General features: G+C 40.7%; 1 protein-coding gene and 1 pseudogene across 1 annotated transcript; one reads left to right on the plus strand and one right to left on the minus strand.

The window, feature by feature from the left end:
- Positions 1-1,626: 1,626 nt before the first annotated feature.
- On the minus strand, positions 1,627-6,546 carry LOC129467482 (cell adhesion molecule-related/down-regulated by oncogenes-like; annotated as a pseudogene).
- Positions 6,547-11,897: 5,351 nt separating this feature from the next.
- LOC129467976 (tripartite motif-containing protein 49D-like) lies at positions 11,898-20,653 on the plus strand. Its single transcript, XM_055252910.2, has 7 exons — positions 11,898-11,925; positions 14,512-14,926; positions 15,212-15,277; positions 16,611-16,889; positions 17,590-17,612; positions 18,488-18,585; positions 19,981-20,653. Exons 2-7 carry the CDS (start codon positions 14,516-14,518, stop codon positions 20,478-20,480), a joined length of 1,377 nt encoding a protein of 458 aa, XP_055108885.2. The 5' UTR covers positions 11,898-11,925; positions 14,512-14,515; the 3' UTR covers positions 20,481-20,653.

Raw genomic sequence — 20,653 nt, forward strand, 5'->3', positions numbered from 1 at the left:
AGAGCCTGAGGTGGGAGGATCACTTGAGCCAGGAGTTGGAGAGAAGCCTGGGCAACAGGGTGAGACCCTGTCTCTCCAACAACAGCAACAACAAAATTACTCAGGCATGACAATTCAGCCTGTAGTCCAGCTATTTGCGAGGCTGAGGTTGGAGGACTGCTTGATCTGGGGAGGTCGACTCTGCAGTGAGCTGTGATCTCACCACTGCACTCCAACCTGGGTGACAGAGTGACAGCCTGTCTCAAAAACAAAACCAAACAAAACAAAAACAAAAAAGCTGACTATATTTATCCATTCTTCCTTATTGCTCTAATAGCTCTATTCTAATATACAATGAGATTATATACAAGATGAAGATGGTTAAAAGAGTATAATGCTATTAAAATATAAATGACTACAGAATTGTATGTTTGCATTACTGCTGTCATTGGAATACAGATCCTGTCACCTTGGTAGTCAGCATAGTACCCAATAGGTGATCTTTAAAAAATATATTATTATCATTTATTAATGTGGAGAATAGCCTTCCAAAGACAGCTGCAAATGTCCTTGTCACACAGAGGCAGCAGTCATCAGGAACTCTGCTGACCAATGCTTTAGGTGCCTGTTTACAAGGAAGACACTCTGAAAAAAAAAAAAGTCAGGAAACTTCAGGGAAAAAAAAAACAACAACAACAAAAAACACCTTTTCTTCCAAAGTAAGTATTTTCTGACACTCACACCTTCAGGCTGTTGCCCCTGTTGGAAGTGAGAGAATGACTAGTTACTGGCAGTGTGACACCACGAGCACGCTCCTAGGCTAATGGAGCTGACTGAAGAGCCCCCTCCAAGACAGGTTCCCTGCAGCCCTCCCCTTTCTTTCTTCTGAAAATGTGTATCTTTCTTTTCAAGCCATGACTGAAAGTCTTATTTGGTTCCTACTCTTAGAAACACTCAAAAACAGCCTCATACCAGCCGTTTTAAGAATCAATGTAATTTTAAAGCAGAGGGATAGTAAGGCATTATTTGTCTCTCTGGTCTTGGTTCCTTTTCTGCATACTGCAATCATTCAACTACATCTTACACTCTACCATGTCCACGACACCACTTATGACTAGTGCCTAGAAGACTGAACATCACTTGTGCCTACGTGCAGATGGAGAGAAAGTCGTCTGGTCACATTACCACTTTGGTGGAAGGCACTCTTAAAAAATTCATCGGCCAGGTCTGCTATTATAAACACTGGGTCAAAACTGTGGTTGACTTCAAAGTGTTCTCAGAAAGTTTGATAATACACTATTAAAAGATGGTTTTCCACCTGAAAACCTGACTGGTGGCAACCTTCAATTGGCGCCTGCATTTCCTCTGAGCAGAAGCATCCAAGAGACGGAATCGTTTGCATGAGGAGTTCTTACTGCCACTATGGTTGTTCGAAAACATGGAACGATCCCTCTGCCCTCCAGGTGATTGAAAGCTATGCAAAACAAAGTTGTTTCTTTCTGAGAGGAAGGAAGGAATGGGTAAGAAACCTTTTAAGGCATAAATAATATAAAAGGGCACACATTTTAAGACACCTTCACATGACATTATACCACAAAAAAAAAAATAGTGATTTTCTCTGATTTGAATTAAGATCCTTCACACAGTTCACTCCCAGGCCTGTTTTGTGCAGTTAGTTACAGGATTGAAGTTGGAACATGATTGGTTGTTTGCACATCCTCCGGTTTCTTGGGGCTGCTGGAGGACCCCTGAGGGGCTGTGCAAAGGAACACCAGGCCGAGGCCATGTTGTCTCTTCAGCACAGTCCTCTGAGATAGGTGGCAAAATAAGAGGATTCCAACATAAAATGTTGCTGTCTGTTTCTGAATAGACACGGCTGTCTCCTCTGCTGAACTCTTCTGGATTTTCTGTGCCATCACAGCTGACATCGTTTCTATTATCCTGACAGCACTTTTTTCCTCCTCTGTAATAACACACCTTGTGGATGAACCAAAATCACCAAAAACTGCCACAGATACTGTTACAGGGCCACTCAGAATAATATCAGCGCTATTGTTGGCAATGGATTGGTAGAAACCCAGGAGAGAGGAGTTAAGAGAAAGCATTGTCAAAGTCCCCTGATGAAGCTTTATATGTTCCATGTTTCTATCCTACTTTTTTCCATTATGCAACCATGAGCTATGAGTGGTCACAGCTTTGGCAGAACAATGTAGTTCCACAGGTCCACCACGTTTCTAGATGGTAGAGGTGGCTCAGAAGTAAAATAAGGTGCCAAGTCTGAACTCATGGAAGACCAGAGAATCATGACAGTAACATACAGCAGTGTGCATATGGATCCAAGATTCACATGCAGAGCGCCAGATTACAGAAGCAGGCAAGGCAGGCTTCCAGAGCAAAACTCAAGCCTTGGTTCACTTTCCAAGGTACTAGAGTTCAGGGTAATCAAACGCATTCCTTAACCTTGACTCCTTCCTGCTTACTAAGACTTTGATCAGGGACAGACTTCATACTGTCCAGAGGGGGTCTCTGAAACTGAGAGTAACAGTTGGCTTACATCTTCAGTGATTCAAGTCTGCAAGGTGTATATGATTGTGCTTTGAGGGGAAAGCAGAGATGCCACTTTCTGTACTTACAATGGAGTTCACTTCAGTGCTAAAAGCACATCATAGCAGTTCTGCTTGTAATAAACTCCAAACTAACAATCTGCCTTTGGGTTGAGCTGTTCTCCTACAAGATAAGCTGTTAAGTCATGCCTTGACTTTAGATCTCTCCACTGGGCAGGCTAAGCATCCAGAGGTCCTGTGTGGCAGCCAGCTGGGAAAGCCGCCCTCAGGTCCTTCCCACCGACGCCTGAGGCAGCGACTACGGTGGAGGCTATGGTGGCAGTGGCTGAGATCGATCGGAAGGGGCCCCTCCACGCACCACGCAGAGCAGAGGAGGGCGCAGTGTCTTGCAGGCCGGGGCACAGGTGCTGGGTAGGTCAGGAGGGCGCTGGGTTCTTGTTCTTCTGGCATCTTGACGCTGGAGCTGGGCATCAGGGGTCAGCACTCCTCCAGGCAGAGGCGAGTGGGCATGTAACAGGACGGGTTTATGGCTGCCAGGAGTATGCCAGGAGCAGGAGGAGGGATCCTGTGACAGACAAGCAGGCAGGCTATAGAGGCCGCCCCCAATAAGTAGTTTTTTAACCATCCTTCTCCCTCCACTCTCAAGTAGACCACAGAGTCTATTTTTCCCATACTGATGTCTCTGTGTGTTCAATGCTTAGCTCCCAATTATAAGTGAGAATATATAGCATTTAATTTTCTGATCCTGCATTAATTTGCTTAGGATTACAGCCTCCAGCTCCATCCCCATTGCTGTAAGAGAGTTGGTGGGCCCAGAGCAAAGCCCTCCATTTAAGCTCCCATTCACAATTACACTGACTCCATTGAGGACCTTATGGTGGAGGTGGGAACAGCCACTGTTGAGACCGCCAATGCTCAGTAAGCCTCCATGAACACTTCCATTTGTCTCATTTGCTCCTGAGAGGGTGGTGTATTCCATCATCTGTCCGTTAATATCTGATCCTTGATAGAGATATCCTGGAGGGTCATGTTTCTCTATGATATTCTGCTGGTGATTCTTCCACAGTCCCATTTCAATGAAAACCTTAAGAATGAGGCCCAAGACACCCAGCATACAGCCAAGGATCAGATATAACAGGTCACTGCTTCTGGCAGGGCTGGTTGATGGCCTCATATTTCCTGAGGAATTCAGAGGAGTACTCAAGCCTTTCGGATACTCAGAAGCTCCAGGAACACGTTTTACTTTAGTCTCGCAGATCATCATATTGCTAAACTCACTTTCTTCTCCTTCACTGAAGCACTGCATTTTAATGCCATAGGAAGTTTCTGACAGCAGATGGGCAATCATGTGCCACTCCTTTGAACCTTCTGTAACATCCCTCTTATAACCATTGTCATTGTCATTATCTATGAGTTGGTAATAGATATAAAAGAATGGAAGTGTTATTGTTACTTCATGGAATGTATGTCCACTTTAGCACAATCTGAGTAATGCTGACAGCCTCTGTGTATACAATGTGAGGTTTATTATTGGACAGCTGGAAACAAGTTTGGGGAACCCAGTCACCTGATAAGGATGAGACGCTGACCTCTGAAAACTCTCTTCATAATGGTTGATAGCAATGACCCTAAATTTGTATGTTGAACCTGGTTCCATACTACAAACTTCCACAGAAATTTTGGAAGGAAGGATATCTTCAGCTGCCACCAGCCAGTCACTGGTCCTCATCCATTTATATTTGACCTTGAAGGCAGCGATTGAAGAATTCCCATTTGCCCAAGGAATTCAAGTGACATAGACCAACCTCTCTGATGCAGTGGAGATAATCAGGTGATCTGGTGCCTCTGGAGTGCCACTGTGCCTAGATGAATCTGTAAGCACCACTCCAAAATTGTTGTTTGCAGCTTCTGAAACAACAGGATACTTTGGGATGCCTATGGGTTGAGAGGATGCCTGGGTGTTTTTTGATGATGCTGTTTATTCTTTGCTGGTTCAGAAGGTAAGCATGGCAGGTGGGTTTTCACTTGCAGCACTTCTCGCTACCATCAAGAGTTCATAAAGACTAGATGGCTCCATTTCAGCTAAATGAGGCTCACTTTCACTTCCTGGGATTCAAACCCCATGCCAACTTCCCACCACACCAACTTCATACTCCAGATTTTGATACTTCACAAACTAGGCATTGATGGGCAGTCCACTGTCCTTGCCTGCCCTCCACACCAGGTTTTATGTATCTGGTGTGGGGGTCTGTAGGGTTTCAATTTGATGGAGACATCAGGAACAGAGATGCCACTAGCAATTTTCTCTGATGGTGCTTCCACTGCACTGGGATGTGCTTTCTCTGGAAATGAGCTGAATAATCCAGTTTCTGAATCATCTCTTATTTTTTTTTTCATTATTCTGAGTAGTATCAAAAACTGTGACTGTTTCTGCTTTTGTTTGTTTCAAAAGGAACAACCATGAGAGGTGGTTCTGCCTGCATGGTAGCGTGTTCATTTGTAGCTTCACAGATGTATTTCTCCACATGCTCCTGTGTCACAGCCTGAGTATGGAGAGAGCTCAAGCCAGCTTGGGACATGATGAAATAGACAGGCTCTAGGTCCAAGATTCCAGGTCCTGATAAGTGTGACTTTTGGGATTTAGATCTCAGGACTTAAGACAGATGGCTGGTTATCAATCCATGGATGTCATACCAACAAATGACCAGACCCCGCAGCCTGGTAGCATTGCAGGACAGAGTAAACAAAGTCTCCATCTACCACTTTTATGCTTGCTGGTGCCATAATTATAACTTGCTTGAATCCATTGCCTTTTTCTATTTCAAGTCTTCCAGTAGACTGCATAAATCCAATCTCATTATGTGCTAAACACTGATGTAGCCTAATATCTTGCATAATAAACCCACTGAATTTCAGTCAGTTTCCTGCAGTTCGATGTCTTGAGGAAGGATGATTAGGCTGTGCATTATGAAACCAGTTATGGTTGGCAGCTGGGTTCCTACAAACATCAGAGATAAAGTGTACTGTGGAAAATAGAGACACTATCTGATCCTGTAGTCCCTTAGAGTAGGAGCGTGTTCAAGTACATTAACCGTGTATGCCACATATTTTACATTTCCAGAGTTGTTTCCCACCATGCAGGAATAGTTTCCAGAGTCCACTGGGTCAATGCTATCTATGGCAAGATGAGAATACAACCTTCTCCAGTTGCTTCCCGGGGCAATACCCTGCCTGTCCTTTAGCCAACACACTTGAGGAGCCAGGACCCCACTAACCACACACTCCAAAGCTACAGGCCTACATGAATGAACAGCTAATACCTGTGAATGAGCAGGGGAAGAATGCCAAAATCATCTGAAGAAAGGTGACTCACAAGGAGCTTTTGGCCAATGGGTTCAACTTTTAATTCATGTGTGGCTGGATTATAAGCTGCGCATTTGTATGATCCCTTGTCCTCTAAGGATACATTCAAAATCTAAAGATGTTCTTGTGGAGGGATTAATTAATTCTTTGTGGAATGCTTCAGCCACTTCCCCTGGATTTTAGCGCACACCTCAACTTTGGGGTTACTCTCTGGTACCCCGCAGCCAATGAAACCAGCACCTTTATTATTTTGCTGTAATAAAATGCTTTGTGGATGAATCAAAATCACCAAGAACTGCTGTGGATACTGTTACAGGGCCACTTAAAACAACATCGACCTACTGTTGAAAATGCATTGGTAGTAACCCGAAAGGGAGGAGTTAAGAGAAAAAAATCGTCAAAGTCCCCAGATGAATCTTAATATATTCCATGTTTCTATTCTATTTTTTCCATTATGCGACCTTGAGATATGAGTGGTCACAAGTTTAGCAGAACAATATAGTTCTATAGGTCCACTAAGTTTCTGGATGGCAGAGGGTAACTCAGAAGTGAAATAAGGTGCCACGTCTGAACTCCCAAAAGAGCAGAGAATCCTAAGAGTAACAGAAGGTTGTGTCCATAAGGGGCCAAGATCTGGATGCAGAGCGCCAGATTACAGAAGCAGGCAGGACAGGCTTCCAGAGAAAACCCAAGCCTTGGTTCATTTTACAAAATACTGTAGTCCAGGGTAAGCAAACACCTTCTTTAACCTTGACTCCTTCCTGCTTACTAAAGACTTTGATCAGGGACAGTCTTCATGCTGTCCACAGGGTGTCTCCCAAAATGAGAGTAACAGCTGACTTACATCTTCAGTGATTCAAGTCTGCAAGGTGAATACACTTGTGCTTGGGAGGGAAAGCAGAGAAGCCACTTTCTGTTCTTAGCCTGGAGCTCACTTCAGGGCTAAAAGCATATCATAGCAGTTCCGCTTGCAATAACGTCCAAACTAACAATGTGCCTTTGGGTTGAGCTTTTCTCTTAACAAAATAAGCTGTTAAGTCATGCGTTGATTTTAGGTCTCTCCACTGGGCGGGCTAAGCATCTAGAGCTCCTGTGTGAAAGTCAGCTGGGAAAGCCGCCCCTATGTCATGTCCTCTGGCGTGCGGCAGCGGCTGTGGTGGTGGCTGTGATCTGTGGTGCCTCGCACGCCAAGGGCAGAGGCGCTGGGTAGGGCGAGTGGGCCGCGGGGTCCCAGGTCTCCTTGCACTGAGTGGCCTCAACGGGGAACCAGGGCTCAGGGGAGGGTAACTGGGTTTGGGGTGGGGTGCGGAGTGACAGGACCCATCCCTGTGGCGATGCTACTCTGAATGGAGGCCTGCCTACAGGAAACCAGGTGGTCACAAGGCCCAACAGGAGCAGGAGAGGAGCAGGCGGAGGAGCGATCCCAGACAGAGACAGGCAAGGCAGGCTGTAGACACTGCCCCCAGGCGGTATTTTTTTAACCCATCCCTCTCCCGCCACCCTCAAGTAGTCCACAGAGTCTATTTTTCCCATATTGATGTCTATGTGTGTTCAATATTTAGCTCCCCCATGTAAGTGAGAACATACAGCATCTGGCTTTCTATCCTGCATGAATTTGCTTAGGATTAAAGCCTCCAGCTCCATCCACATTGCTGTAAAGGACACGATTTCATTCTTTTTATGACTGTATAGTATTCCATGGTGTATATGTACCACATTTTATTTATACACTCTACCATTGATGGACACCTGGGTTGATTATGTCTTTGCTATTTTGGATAGTGCAGCCATGAACATAGGAGTGTATGTGTCTTTTTGGTAGAATGATGTATTTTCTTTTGAGTATATACTCAGTAATGAGATAATTGTATCAAAATGTAGCTCCGTGTTCAGTTCTTTGAGAAATCTCCAGACTGTTTTCCATAGCGGGTGAACTAATTTACATTTCTTGCACTATCTTTAGTTCACAAAATTTCTACTAGACTCAGCTCAGGGCTGCAGCTCCGAGTGCAGCAGGTGCTGGGGTTTCCCTAAGTAGACACTGTGCACAGGTAAAGAGAGTGCTCAGATCCCAGGATTGTGAGAAGGGAAGCAGAGGAAGGAGTTAAGGAGAGGGCCACATTTGGATGCCCTGAGGAGGGATGACAGGCAGATGTAAGGAAGGTGATACTGTGCTAGCCACTGGTGACGTCTTCCTAGTTCCAAAATCTCCTGGAAAGCAGGAAGCCTCACAATTCCCAAGCATGCTGCAGTTCTGGAAGGCACAGGGCTACTATTCTTCCCTGCTTGACTCTCTTTTCTCCCAATAAACATGCAACTCTGAAGCCAGGAGTCAGAATGAATTATCTTCCACCCACGCAACCTTTAAACCTTTGATTTATGATTGAATTACACACACACACATGCGCAGTCACATACATGCATCCTTCTCTATAATGAAACGTCCTTAGCTAATGCTAGACAGATCTGTGATCTATGATTATCTCTACCCTTTCGGGCAACAAGAATAGTGAATTGACTGACAAAATTGATTGACTCCTGGAAAGTAGTGTAAAAATTGGTTCCTAATAAAATTTGCAATTTGAAAATATTCTATCTTGAAGCAGACCAATGATTAACAACTTTGCAAAACCAATATTCATACCCTTGATAAAATACTTGATTGCTAATGTGTTGGCTGCTGGATTTCTCCCAACAGAGAAACATCTTCAGAGTTCTTCTTCCCTGCTAAGAAAACATTTCTCTTTTGTCTCCTGGCCTCTGTATGTCTGAGGATCCCTTTTCTATGTCATCTGGTAACTTCTCATTTTATTTTTTCCTTGTATAATTTTGGACCAGCCCATGCCATCTTTTCCTCTCATTCTTCCCTATAAAGCAATGAATTTTGTAAAATAAAGAAAATGGCAAGAAGAGAGGAAGAGGATATCAGTGAAGAGGATGTCACGCTGGACAATGTGTTGTTCTTGGCACACTCTGCACGCAATCCTCTCTGCCATCTGCAGGGTGGCTTTTATTCTCACATTTTTCTTTGATCTATCTACTAATGGGAGGGGAGAGTAACACTATTAGTGTCCCTCACCCAGTAAAATGCAGATTTTTATTAAGAGATAGTGCCTTGCTCTGCTGCCCAGGCTGGAGTGTAGTGGTGCAATCATAGTTCACTGTAACCTCGAACTTCTGGGCTCAAGGGATCCTCCAATCTCTGCCTCCCAAAGCATTGAAATTATTTGCTTAGCTCTTGCTGGATCTGGCTACCAATTCTACCCTTATATATACAATATTTTTTCCATAGCTCGGCTTATACATTTAGTTAAATATTTTTCAAAATAATGACATTTTAAAGCTAAATGAAGTCAATATGATTTTCAGTTAAAAAACAACACAAAATAAAAAAATGCACATATCCAAATAAAAATTAAACAGAAACAATAAAATATCTTTAAAACAACAGTATTTCTATAATTTTCCTTCTTAATTTTTAAACAGAGTAAAACAGATCAACTTCACAATTTAACTGAAAGATGATTTACAAATTGTCTAAAAACACTAACTAAAGCCATTAAAATGTTCTCTAGCCACAGATATAACAGCCGTAAACACTTAAGGGTAACCAACAATTGTTTTGTCTATTCTCAGGTTAGAGCAGAAGAACCCTCAGCTGCCGACCAGTGGGACATGACAATGCCAAGGAATCTGGGCCACAAACCAGGCCATTCCCCTGAAAATCTGCTGTAGCTGCTTTGGAGCTAAAAAGCCAAGGTTCCCAACAGTGTCCATGGGCAGAGGGCTGAGGTACCTGGTCAGTTACCTCTCTAACCCCTCACTCCTGCATCAAGCAAGAAAATAACCAAGAATCTCAGTCAGAGGAGAGCTGCTGTGTATAGATGACTGTTTGTGGCAGGGGGTCAGGGTATTCATGCTGCAGAAGACAAGCTGGAATCGTCCTCCACCCCCATTTCTACCCAACCAAGGGCTCTGCTTCCTTTCATAAACCTGCCTCTAGTCTTCCCCACCTTTCTCTCTTCCTATCCCCTCTCTAATTGCTGGATGAGGCTGTGCTGCTGCACCCAACTGTCTGGCCCCTGAGCATTACATCCCCATACTCCAGGCCTTTATTCATCACCAGAACAGCATGATACTGGTATAAAAATAGGCACATAGACCAGTGGAACAGAATAGAGAACCCAGAAATGAACCTACAATTACTTACAACCAACTGATCTTCGACAAAGCAAACAAAAACATAAAGTGGGGAAAGGACACCCTATTCAACAGATGGTGCTGGGATAATTGGCAAGCCACATGTAGGAGAATGAAACTGGGCTTTGTGGCACAGACAAACTTTCTTATTATTATTCAATGAAACACTCACGTAGGACCTACTAAGAAGGTATTTTGCAGATGTAACCAAAGGTCCTACTCCTGTAACTAGCAAGTGTACCCAGGTAAGCCTGACTTCATCAGCGAAAGTCCCTTAAAGAAAGACATAGGCATTCCTTCAAAAACATTTAAAGTAGCAAATGGGACTCTAATCTTCCAATTGCCCCCTACTGACTTTGGACCAAAGCTTTGAATCATGACCATTGGGATCCAGCCAGCTGAGGATTTTTCTTCCTAACTGACTTTAACAGGGATCTCATACTTGCTCAGGCAGCCCATCAACTGTGGAAACCAATTCCTCGCACTTAATTCATATGTGAATCTCCCTAAGTATACATATATATATTATGGGTTCTGCTTTGATTTTTGAACCTTGACAGACTTTTTGAGCCTTGACAGACATAAGGATGATAGATTTGTCTTCACTGTTCTGACACTCTTGAATATAAGTCTTGTGGGGGCTATTGGCAAAGAATTCCTCTGTCAGAAAACATTTGAGTAGCCGCTTCTGAAATCTCTTTTCTTTTTTAAATTGTCACATGACAACAAAAATATTTGTTATAGAAAGAAAAATATAGTCCATCCCTATCATTTGGATTCTGTATTTGTGAATTAGCCTATGTCCTAAAACTTGTTTATAATCCCCAAATTAATTATTATATTGCATTTCTAGTCATGGTAGAAAATCATGCACCATGTGGAGGAAAGTATTAAAATAATAACTCATATTTCACCTATGAGATTGGCAAAGTTTTGTAAATTCAATAAGAGACCTCAAATTAGTAGAGTTATTTGGTTAGTCAGTGATTTCTCTTAGAGTGGTAGAAAACAAAAAAAAGTTTTATCTTCCTGTTGGACTTCTCTTCAAATATCCTATAAATGTACTAAAGCAGCATTTAAGGCTGGACGAGGTGGTTTATGCCTGTACTCCCAAGTACTTCGGAGGTCCAAGACCAGAGGATCACTTAAAGATAGAAGTTGGAGAACAGCCTGGGCTACAGAGCCATACCCTGACTCTATGAAAAGTCTTAAAAAACATTAGCCAGGTGGGATGGTGTGAGCCTGTAGTCCTAGCTACTTGGGAGGCTGAAGCAGGAGGATCTCTTGAGCCTTGGAATTCAAGGCTGCGGTAAGCTATGATTGTACCACTGCACTCCACAAGGAGGCAGTTTCTCTAGAATAAATAAATGCGCCCTTAGAGGAATGCCTGTATCTTGGATGAAACTCAATAAACAATATAAAATGCATCTTAGTTAATTTCTAGTGTATGTCTAATCTGATAGAATTTATGTTACATATGATTCATTTCAGTCACGGTTTTTTAAGAAGTGATGATAATTTAATCAGCGGTGCAAAGGTGTGATCTAAATACTGCATAAACCTAATCATCTTATTCTCAACATTTCTCAATACTCCACCCACTTAAAGAGGTGGGTGTGGTCTTCACAGATTCTCATGAAAGGACATAGAAGAGACAAGCTCAGTTTTCTTCAAAGGAGAAGGAGCGCACTTAGAGGGAGCTGTATTTTGGTGACCTCTGAAATTCAGTACTGCGGTGAATGAGCTCCTGACCTTGAGGGGTACTTAACAGAGTTATCTCTCGAAGAATCATTGTGGGAACCATTCAAAGAATCCAGCGGTGAGTGAAACTTATATTGATAAAATTATATCTTCTTTCCTTTACAAAATAATAGTGTTAAAAAATCTCATTATCTTAAATCTACACAATGATACCGTTTGTAATTCATATTCTTACTATAGATTTTATGAATTATGAGGATACTAATTATTGTTATTTTGTGTTTTCTATCATTCTTCAATATCCTTTGGAAAAAATTTAAATATCTAGTGTTTGCTGCAACAGATATATATGTATAATGAATATATGGAGTTGATATTTATACATGTATGTACACACAGGTGTGTGTAAATATGTGTGTAATGAGTGTATTAATATTATACAATTGAATTAAGAAGTTGTTAATGAATGTTAATTAATTCATTCAGCTTTTAGACATAACTTTAAATTAGTAAGGTAATGATGAGAGATGCAAAATAGTGAAACTTAAAAAAATGAGAAAGCTCCCCAAAACATCCTAGTTTGGAAATCAAAACACAATTTTTTGACCAAATAAATATATAAGACATAATTTGATATATGATGGCGGTTGCCATCTCACTTGAGTCTTAATCTTATTAAACTATGAAAAATTCCTTAAAATGACTTGGATGACCTCTGGAGAATATTTATAATTCTAAGATTTTTCATTTCTTTCACTAAAATTCAGCAGTGTTATCAAATAAAGGAGAGTAAAGAAAAGGACTTAAAATTGCCAAAGACCATAGTTTATATATTAGTCAGGGCTCTCCAGACAGACAGAATCATAGGATGTATATGTATACATGTAGAGATACATTCATGCGCCATTTCAGTCAACCAGAAACCACACATGGTGGTCACATAAGATTATAATACCAGTATGTTTACTGTACCTTTTCTGTATTTAAATATGTTTACATACTAAATAATTACCACTTACCACTGTGTTACAATTGCCTACAGTATACAGTACAGAACATGCTGTACAGTTTTGTAGCCTAGGAGCAATAGACTGTACTGTATACCATAGGTGTGTAGCAGGCTATACCATCTAGGTTTGTGTAAGTATATTCTATCATGTCAAAACAATAAAACCACCTGGCTAGGTGCAGTGGCTCATGCCTGTAATCCCAGCACTTTTGGAGGCTGTGGCGGGCAGATCACTTGAGGCCTGGAGTTCAAGTCCAGCCTGGCCAACATGGTGAAACCTCATCTCTACTGGAAAAAAAAAAAAAGAAAAAATTTGCTGGGTGTAGTGGCATGTTCCTGTAATCCCAGGTACTCAGGAGGCTAAGGCAGGAGACTTGCTTTGACCCAGGAGGCAGAGGTTGCAGTGAGCCGAGATTGCACCGCTGCACTCCAGCCTGGGTGACAGAGTGAGACTCCATCTCAAAAAGTAAATAAATAAAACCTCCTTACACATTTCTCAGAACACATATCTGTCCTCAAGCTACACATGATTCTACATGAGAGAGAATTCATCAGGAAAATTCATTTGCTTGATTATGGAGTCTGAGCAGTTCCAGTATAGGCTGTCTTTAAGCTGATGTTCTGAGGATACTGGTATCTTGACTGAGCTCAAGGCTGAAAGCCTCAGAACCAGCTTCAGGAGAAAGAAAGATGAAATTGCCTTTTCTCTGGCTTTTTCCTTTTATCTGAGCTACCAGCTGATTGAATGGTGCCCACTCACATTGAGGGATGATGGTCCCACTCAGCTCACCAACTCACATGTCTCTCTCCTCTGGAAACACCTTCATAGACTCACCCAGAAACAATGCTGCACCAGTTCCCTAGGTGTTGGTTAATCCAGTCAGACTGATACCGAAAATTCACCATCACACCGTAGAAATATAATTACACCTCTTTAAGTTTAACAAAAATCCTACTATATGTTAGTTCAGAGTTTGGGTATCCCTAGAAGTTAATTTAATCCACGAGAAAATAAAAAGTCCCAATATCTTTCATTATGTTTTCTCTTCTATTCAACCTAAATTGGTTTAATTGCTGTTTTTTATTTGTTTATTTGGTTGGTTGATTGGTTTTTCTGTTTTGTTTTGGTTTTGGTTTTTTATTTTACTTTAATTTTATATTATTTTAAGTCCTGAGATAAATGTGCAGGATGTGCAGGCTTGTTACACAAGTAAACATGTGCCATGGTGGTTTGCTGCCCCACTGTTGTGTCTCTCTCTAAAAATATATCATAGGACCCTCTAGCCAACTTCTCATATTTCTTTGGCCAAGGCAGTTTTTCCCACTCTTTCATACTCATTCAGCAGTTATGTGAAAGAAGAACAGGAACAACTACAATTTATTCTAGGCCACTTAGAATCAAACCCAATTTCCAGATCCACATTCAGAAAATGGGAAATTGAATAGATTAGTATTATGTTACAGACAGGAACTAGGAGTAGAAAGGGTTGTGAGTCATCTAGTCAGTAATATCTACTATAAAGCCGGGAGACTCTCTCTGTGTGAGATTTTTATTTTTGTTACAGAAGAAATAGTTTGCTGTGCTTTAATGAACACTGTCAAGAAAAGAAACTATAGCTATCACTTATCTCCACATGTTCAGAAGCTTTTCATCAACCCAGACCCCAAAATGACATGTTCCTCTTTCTTCTTCAGAAACATGAATTCTGGAATCTCACAAATCTTCCAGAGGGAACGCACCTGCCCCATCTGCAAGAACTACTTCATAGACCCGGCCACCATGGACTGTGGGCACAGCTTTTGCAGGCCCTGTTTCTACCTCAGCTGGCAAGAGATCCCAATTCTTACTCGGTGCTTTGAATGCATAAAGACAGCACAGCAGGGAAACCTCAAAACTAACATTCGATGGAAGAAGATGGCTTCCCTTGCCAGAAAAGCCAGTCTCTGGCTATTCCTGAGCTCTGAGGAGCAAATGTGTGGCACTCACAGGGCGACAAAGAAGATGTTCTGTGAAGTGGACAAGAGCCTGCTCTATTTGCTGTGCTCCAGCTCTCAGGAGCACCGGGATCACAGACACTGTCCCATTGAGTGGGCTGCTGAGGAACACCGGGTAAGTGATGCCTCTGAAGGTCTATTTCTATAAAAAACACACGAAATTCCTGTGGGTCTATGTTCTTGGAGACTGGGTGAAGCCAACTCTGAGTCCCTTTAAGCAACTCTCTTTGGGGCTTTCTTAGCATCAAACCTCTGAGATTTGACGAAGAAGAAGGGAAACAGAAGAAATGCCATTTACTAGGGACTTACTTGTCTCTCATTCTGGGCCCCCTCCCTATGAAACTGTCTGCATGTTACTTTATTGTCTTCACTGGTGCTTCAGTTTATGGCCCTTTTGCAGGAGAAGCTTTTAAAGAAAATGCAGTCTTTATGGGAAAAAGCATGTGAAAATCAGAGAAACCTGAACGTTATTTGGCAGTCATAGAAAGCTCAAGTCAACCTTCTGAGCCTGGGTCAGCATAAATCTGAATGCTGGTGGACAAGTGGTATTTGGAATTGTATGGAAAATTTGAGACAGAAAGAGTGTTAGGGGAAATCTAGGGAAACCATGAAATTAAGAATCTCAATGAATTAATACTGAACAATACATAACATATGATGAGAAAAGTGGTGAGAAATATGGATTTGTGTCTTCAGGGAGACATAGAAACATGCCCAAAATATGGGAACTAGTATCTAAATATAAGGAGAAATCTGAGGACTTCAGAAAAATATTAAAAATGATTTTCTCTTTGTGGATGTATACTTTGAGGGTATGATAGCTAATATTAGTGTGTTGAAAAGTATTTCATAAGAACCTAGTCTCTGTTGAATATTAAATTATAAAATTTGCTAGTATAGAAGAAAGAAAGCATCTTTGTCCTCACAAATTGTACAATCCAAATGAGAGAGGCAAACGGTCAACATGCAAATATGTGCAATACGTGATGTGTTCGAGTGTGGTAGGTTCTTTGTTGGAGAATAATCAAGCAGGGAAGTAGAAAAGGACAACAGAGGCCAGAAACAGGAGATTAGTGTCTGAGTTTTAAATAGGGTGGTCAGAAAAAAGACTCAAATTGAACGAAGTTTTGAAGAAGAAGGGGAGCACGAAAGTGTGTATGGATATATATGTGGACCATGAGTGTGTGTATGTGTATATGTATATGTGTGTTTGTGTGTGTGTGTGTGTAAAATTCTAGTTGGAGAGAACAGCATATGCAGTAATTTTGAGTTTGTGTATATTTGGAGGCCTGGGGAACCGCAAAGAATTCTATGTTTCAGATTGGGATGACTTAGAAAAAGAATGGAAGGAAATGAATTCAGAGAGACAAAGATGGCCAGATCATAAATGCAGCCTTATTAGGATAAGTTTTGTTGCGTGAAATGCATTTAGCTGGACATGTTACTCTAAGGTCATTTCACATATAATGAGTTTAAGCAACTTGTTGCGTATCTCAGAAATAGAAATAATTATTTCCTTTCTAGTAACTATAGCTCTATACTCCAACTCTTAAGCATGAACTGTTCTTAGTTTTCCATAAATATGGGTTGGAATAGAGAAATTCAAATTGCGTTTTTTTTATTTCCAACTATCTTAGAAAACAATTATCTTGAATAAATTTAATGTAATTGGTCAGATACATCTTTATGCAGAAAGAAAGGAAAGGAAAAAATTTTGTGGATTCTAAGAACTGGCAAGACTGAGGTTTAAACTATTGGATGTTCGAGAGACAAAAGGAATCGGTGAGATTTAATAGGAGATGGATAAATACATTTCTCTTTTGACTAACCCATTATTATCACTGCAGGATTATGTGAATGTAAGCCTAGAAACAATTAGAACTGAGTATCAGAAGATGCCTGCATTTTATCATGAAGAAGAAAAACACAATTTGGAGATGCTGAAAAAGAAGGGGAAAGATCCTTTTCATCAACTTCATTTAAGTAAAGCCAAAATGGCTCATAGGAGGGAGATTTTAAGAGGAACATATGAGGAGCTGATGAAAATGTGTCATAAACCAGATGTGGAGCTACTTCAGGTACAAATTCACAATGTGGTTTCAGGTTTTTGACTGTTCACATGTATAAGTATTTTCCTCATGGCTGAAATCCATCTCTATTTCCATGATGTGTTTCCAAAAACACATTTGCATAACTAATGCTACTTTATTGGGAGAGTATGGCCCCGCCAAGGGATTCTACCAGGCCAAAGGTCCCTCCTACTTTATCCACCAGCCACAAAACTTTGTGGAATGGTCAAGGTAACAGCCCCAATAACTATTCCCCAACTAAGTCAATAATATATTTTGGGTTGTCAAACATGTATAAAATAGTGAGTGATTCATTTACATTTAGGTTAATTTGAGGACATGGCAAGATCAGAAGTTCTGGGGATCTAGGCTCACATTAATATTATTTTGGGATCCACTCATTTGGGTAATAGGTTCTGGGAAAGATGACTGAGTAGGTTATTCGAGGTTACCATGGAGCATAGGATCTCTGGGCCTCTTCTCCCTTCACTTCTTTAGAGAATGTCTTCAAGACTCAGACTTTCCCAGGACATTAATTAGTGACAATACGACTGACTGGGTTTTTCATTACAGAAGAAATAGAAAATGCTTTGCAGAAGAGAAGATGGTAGGGAAATAATATCTTGAGAAACTGACTTCAAATTTCACACTGAACAATGAAAGATACATCTTGTGAACTGCACTAAATCTTTCTATTTTTTTTTTACAGGCTTTTGGAGACATATTATACAGGTGAGTATGTACCTAGATTTTAGCATATGTTCTTTCAGTTTCCACGAATATCAAAGCAGGCTCTACCAAAGTCATGGCATACGTGATTAAGATACTACTTCATTTTTTTGCATCTACTTTCATTCCCACACCAGAAAAGACAAGACCGCTAAGTAAATAAATACATAAATACGTAAATAAATAGTGAAATAAAATTTTTTAAAAAACATGTTTATTCCTGATTTTGTTTTATTGCTTAAAAGCCTGCATAAGTGAAAGATGGAAGTTTTGTTTTGTGGATGGTGAGAAAGTCACCAGAGGAAGCAGGAGAGAAGTGGGGGAAGTATTTTAGCAGTGAAAAAGTTGATGATTTGTTGTTCATACCTATATACATATCAGTTAACAGTTCTGAAAAATAGATTGAAAAACTGTTGAGTGTTAGAACTTTATAAGTCTCTAGGGAAGCTTATTTCTAAAAGGCAGGTCTCGCTGCCTAGAGCAAGTTTCACATCCTTTATCTCGAAAAGGAAGCAGCACATGCAGCAGCCTCACCAGAACCCCGCTATTTCAGACAAAGATGTCAGGGGAGTCTGCCAAGAAGTGGAACTCAGAAGAATTTCATTTCTAAATATTCTCAAGGCCATAAGGCTAAGGAACCTTACACATTTGGGGCAAAAAAAAAGAAAGATCAGACTGAATTCTGACTCAGACTCTCCCACTATGCTTTACAATTCAGAAACTGTAAATAGGAATTAATTTCAAAAAGGAAGTAATAATTTTTGAATTATCAAATTTGTGGGTTCAAAGGATTCTCATGAAATGTCTTTTAAATACAAATAGCGATTTTTATTTGTTTTATGGCTGTAGATATTGTAACTGCAGGTTTTTCCTTGCAGGAGTGAGTGCGTGCTGCTGCACATGCCCCAGCCTCTGAATCTAGAGCTCAGGGCAGGGCCCATCACTAGACTGAGGGACAGGCTCAACCAATTCCGAGGTAAGTCTCCACCCATAGGCAGCACTCCCACTATCTAAATATTATTATTGTTAGGATCACATAGGTAATTTTCACCCTTTATCAAGTATTTTACCTCTTTTTTTTTTTTTTTTTTTGAGACGGAGTCTCGCTCTGTCGCCCAGGCTGGAGTGCAGTGACGCAATCTGGGCTCACTGCAAGCTCCGCCTCCCGGGTTCACGCCATTCTCCTGCCTCAGCCTCTCCGAGTAGCTGGGACTACAGGCGCCCGCCACCACGCCCGGCTAATTTTTTGTATTTTTAGTAGACACGGAGTTTCACCGTGGTCTCGATCTCCTGACCTCGGGATCCGCCCGCCTCGGCCTCCCAAAGTGCTGGGATTACAAGCGTGAGCCACCGCGCCCGGCCCAAGTATTTTACTTCTTTATAGACATAAGTGAACAATATAATCATGCAACACTTTTGTATCTGTGTCTGTATAGTCAGATTTACAGCATTAAGTTTGAAAGATAATGAAAAACAAATACATTATGGCCTCACATGTACTGGGTAATGTAATGGGAAAAAGGAGTAGTGTAGCAACTTTAAAAATGAAGCAAATGGAACAATGCTCAGAATGAAGGTGAGCTATTTAACATTAAATACAAAATTTTACATTTCTTTAGTGTATTCATTTGAACAGCTAAGAACTGTTCTTTTGGGGAATATAGTTTACTGGAGATTCTTGGACTTTTTTAATTTTTTAAATGGACATATATTACGTATTTCCAAAAAAGTTAATGGGTAAAAATAAAAAGAAGAAATCATTTTGTGAGTACAAGTAAAATTACAAACAAAAAGAAGTTCAGTTTAATTGCAATATGAAAAGCTACATTTTAAGTCTAAAATCCAGCTTCAGACCCGAGCTAGCATGGAGGGCTACAGAGAGACTGGTCAAAGATTTTGCAGAAATCTGCTTTAAATTATCACTTACGACATGTACTTATGGATTTTTATCCAGTTATCTAGAGCAGTTATTGAGTAACTGAAAATCTTCACATTCTTTCCAAAATGATAGCACTAGTTTTTAAGAATAAGAAACATTTCTAAATAATGATCTTGATAACAGCATAGCATTTAGGGCATACAATGTGCAAATTTTGCTTTGAAAATTGGATTGACAGAAGTTGGTCTTACATTTGGCTCTCAGTATGTAAGTTTTCAAAACATTTTTAATAACTGTGATTAGCGTTTTGTCTTGTAGGTAATATAAATAATCTCTATACTCTATTAGAAGTTACAAGCAAAAGTGTCCTTGTGACTTTACATTTCCTGGTAAATTAACTTCTTGATAGAACAATTTTTGCTTATTTACACATGTCTATGCATGTTTTCTTTCTTTCTTATTTATTTATTTATTTATTTATTTATTTTGCAGTGGATATTACTCTGCATCATAATGAAGCCAACAGTCATATCTTTCAATACGGAGATTTGAGAAGCATTTGTATTGGATGTGACCGTCAAAATGCGCCCCATATCACTGCAACACCTACAAGTTTTCTTGCGTGGGGTGCTCAGACTTTCATCTCCGGCAAATATTACTGGGAGGTCCATGTGGGGGACTCTTGGAATTGGGCTTTTGGTGTCTGTAATAAGTATTGGAAAGGGAAGAATCAGAATGGCAATATATATGGAGAGGAGGGACTCTTTAGTCTTGGATGTGTTAAGAACGACATTCAGTGCAGTCTCTTTACCACCTCCCCAATTACACTGCAATATGTCCCAAGACCTACCAGCCACATAGGATTATTCCTGAATTGTGAAGCTAGAACTGTGAGCTTTGTTGATGTTAATCAAAGCTCCCCTATATACACCATCCCTAATTGCTCCTTCTCACCTCCTCTCAGGCCTATCTTTTGCTGTATTCACCTCTGACCAGAGACAAATCAGAAATGTGTTCACCTGCTGTGGGAACTCCTTTATCCTAGGAAGCCCTCTTCCTTGTGCCTTCAAACAGGACAAATAGGTTCTGTTTGATGTCTTGAATTCCATACTAATGTTATTAAAACTCATTTATTGTGTTACTATTAAATGTGGTAAAAACACTG

This window comes from Symphalangus syndactylus, chromosome 18, assembly GCF_028878055.3.
Source record: "Symphalangus syndactylus isolate Jambi chromosome 18, NHGRI_mSymSyn1-v2.1_pri, whole genome shotgun sequence".
NCBI classification, from domain to species: Eukaryota; Metazoa; Chordata; class Mammalia; order Primates; family Hylobatidae; genus Symphalangus; species Symphalangus syndactylus.

What these genes read in the sequence shown, in the direction of transcription:
- LOC129467976 (XM_055252910.2), top strand. Translation starts at nt 14,516, where the DNA reads ATGAATTCTGGAATCTCACAAATCTTCCAGAGGGAACGCACCTGCCCC. An exon ending in GGGCTGCTGAGGAACACCGG is followed by an intron (nt 14,927 to 15,211) that starts GTAAGTGATGCC and finishes GCCCTTTTGCAG; the next exon opens with GAGAAGCTTTTAAAGAAAAT. An exon ending in TTTGGAGACATATTATACAG is followed by an intron (nt 17,613 to 18,487) that starts GTGAGTATGTAC and finishes TTTTCCTTGCAG; the next exon opens with GAGTGAGTGCGTGCTGCTGC.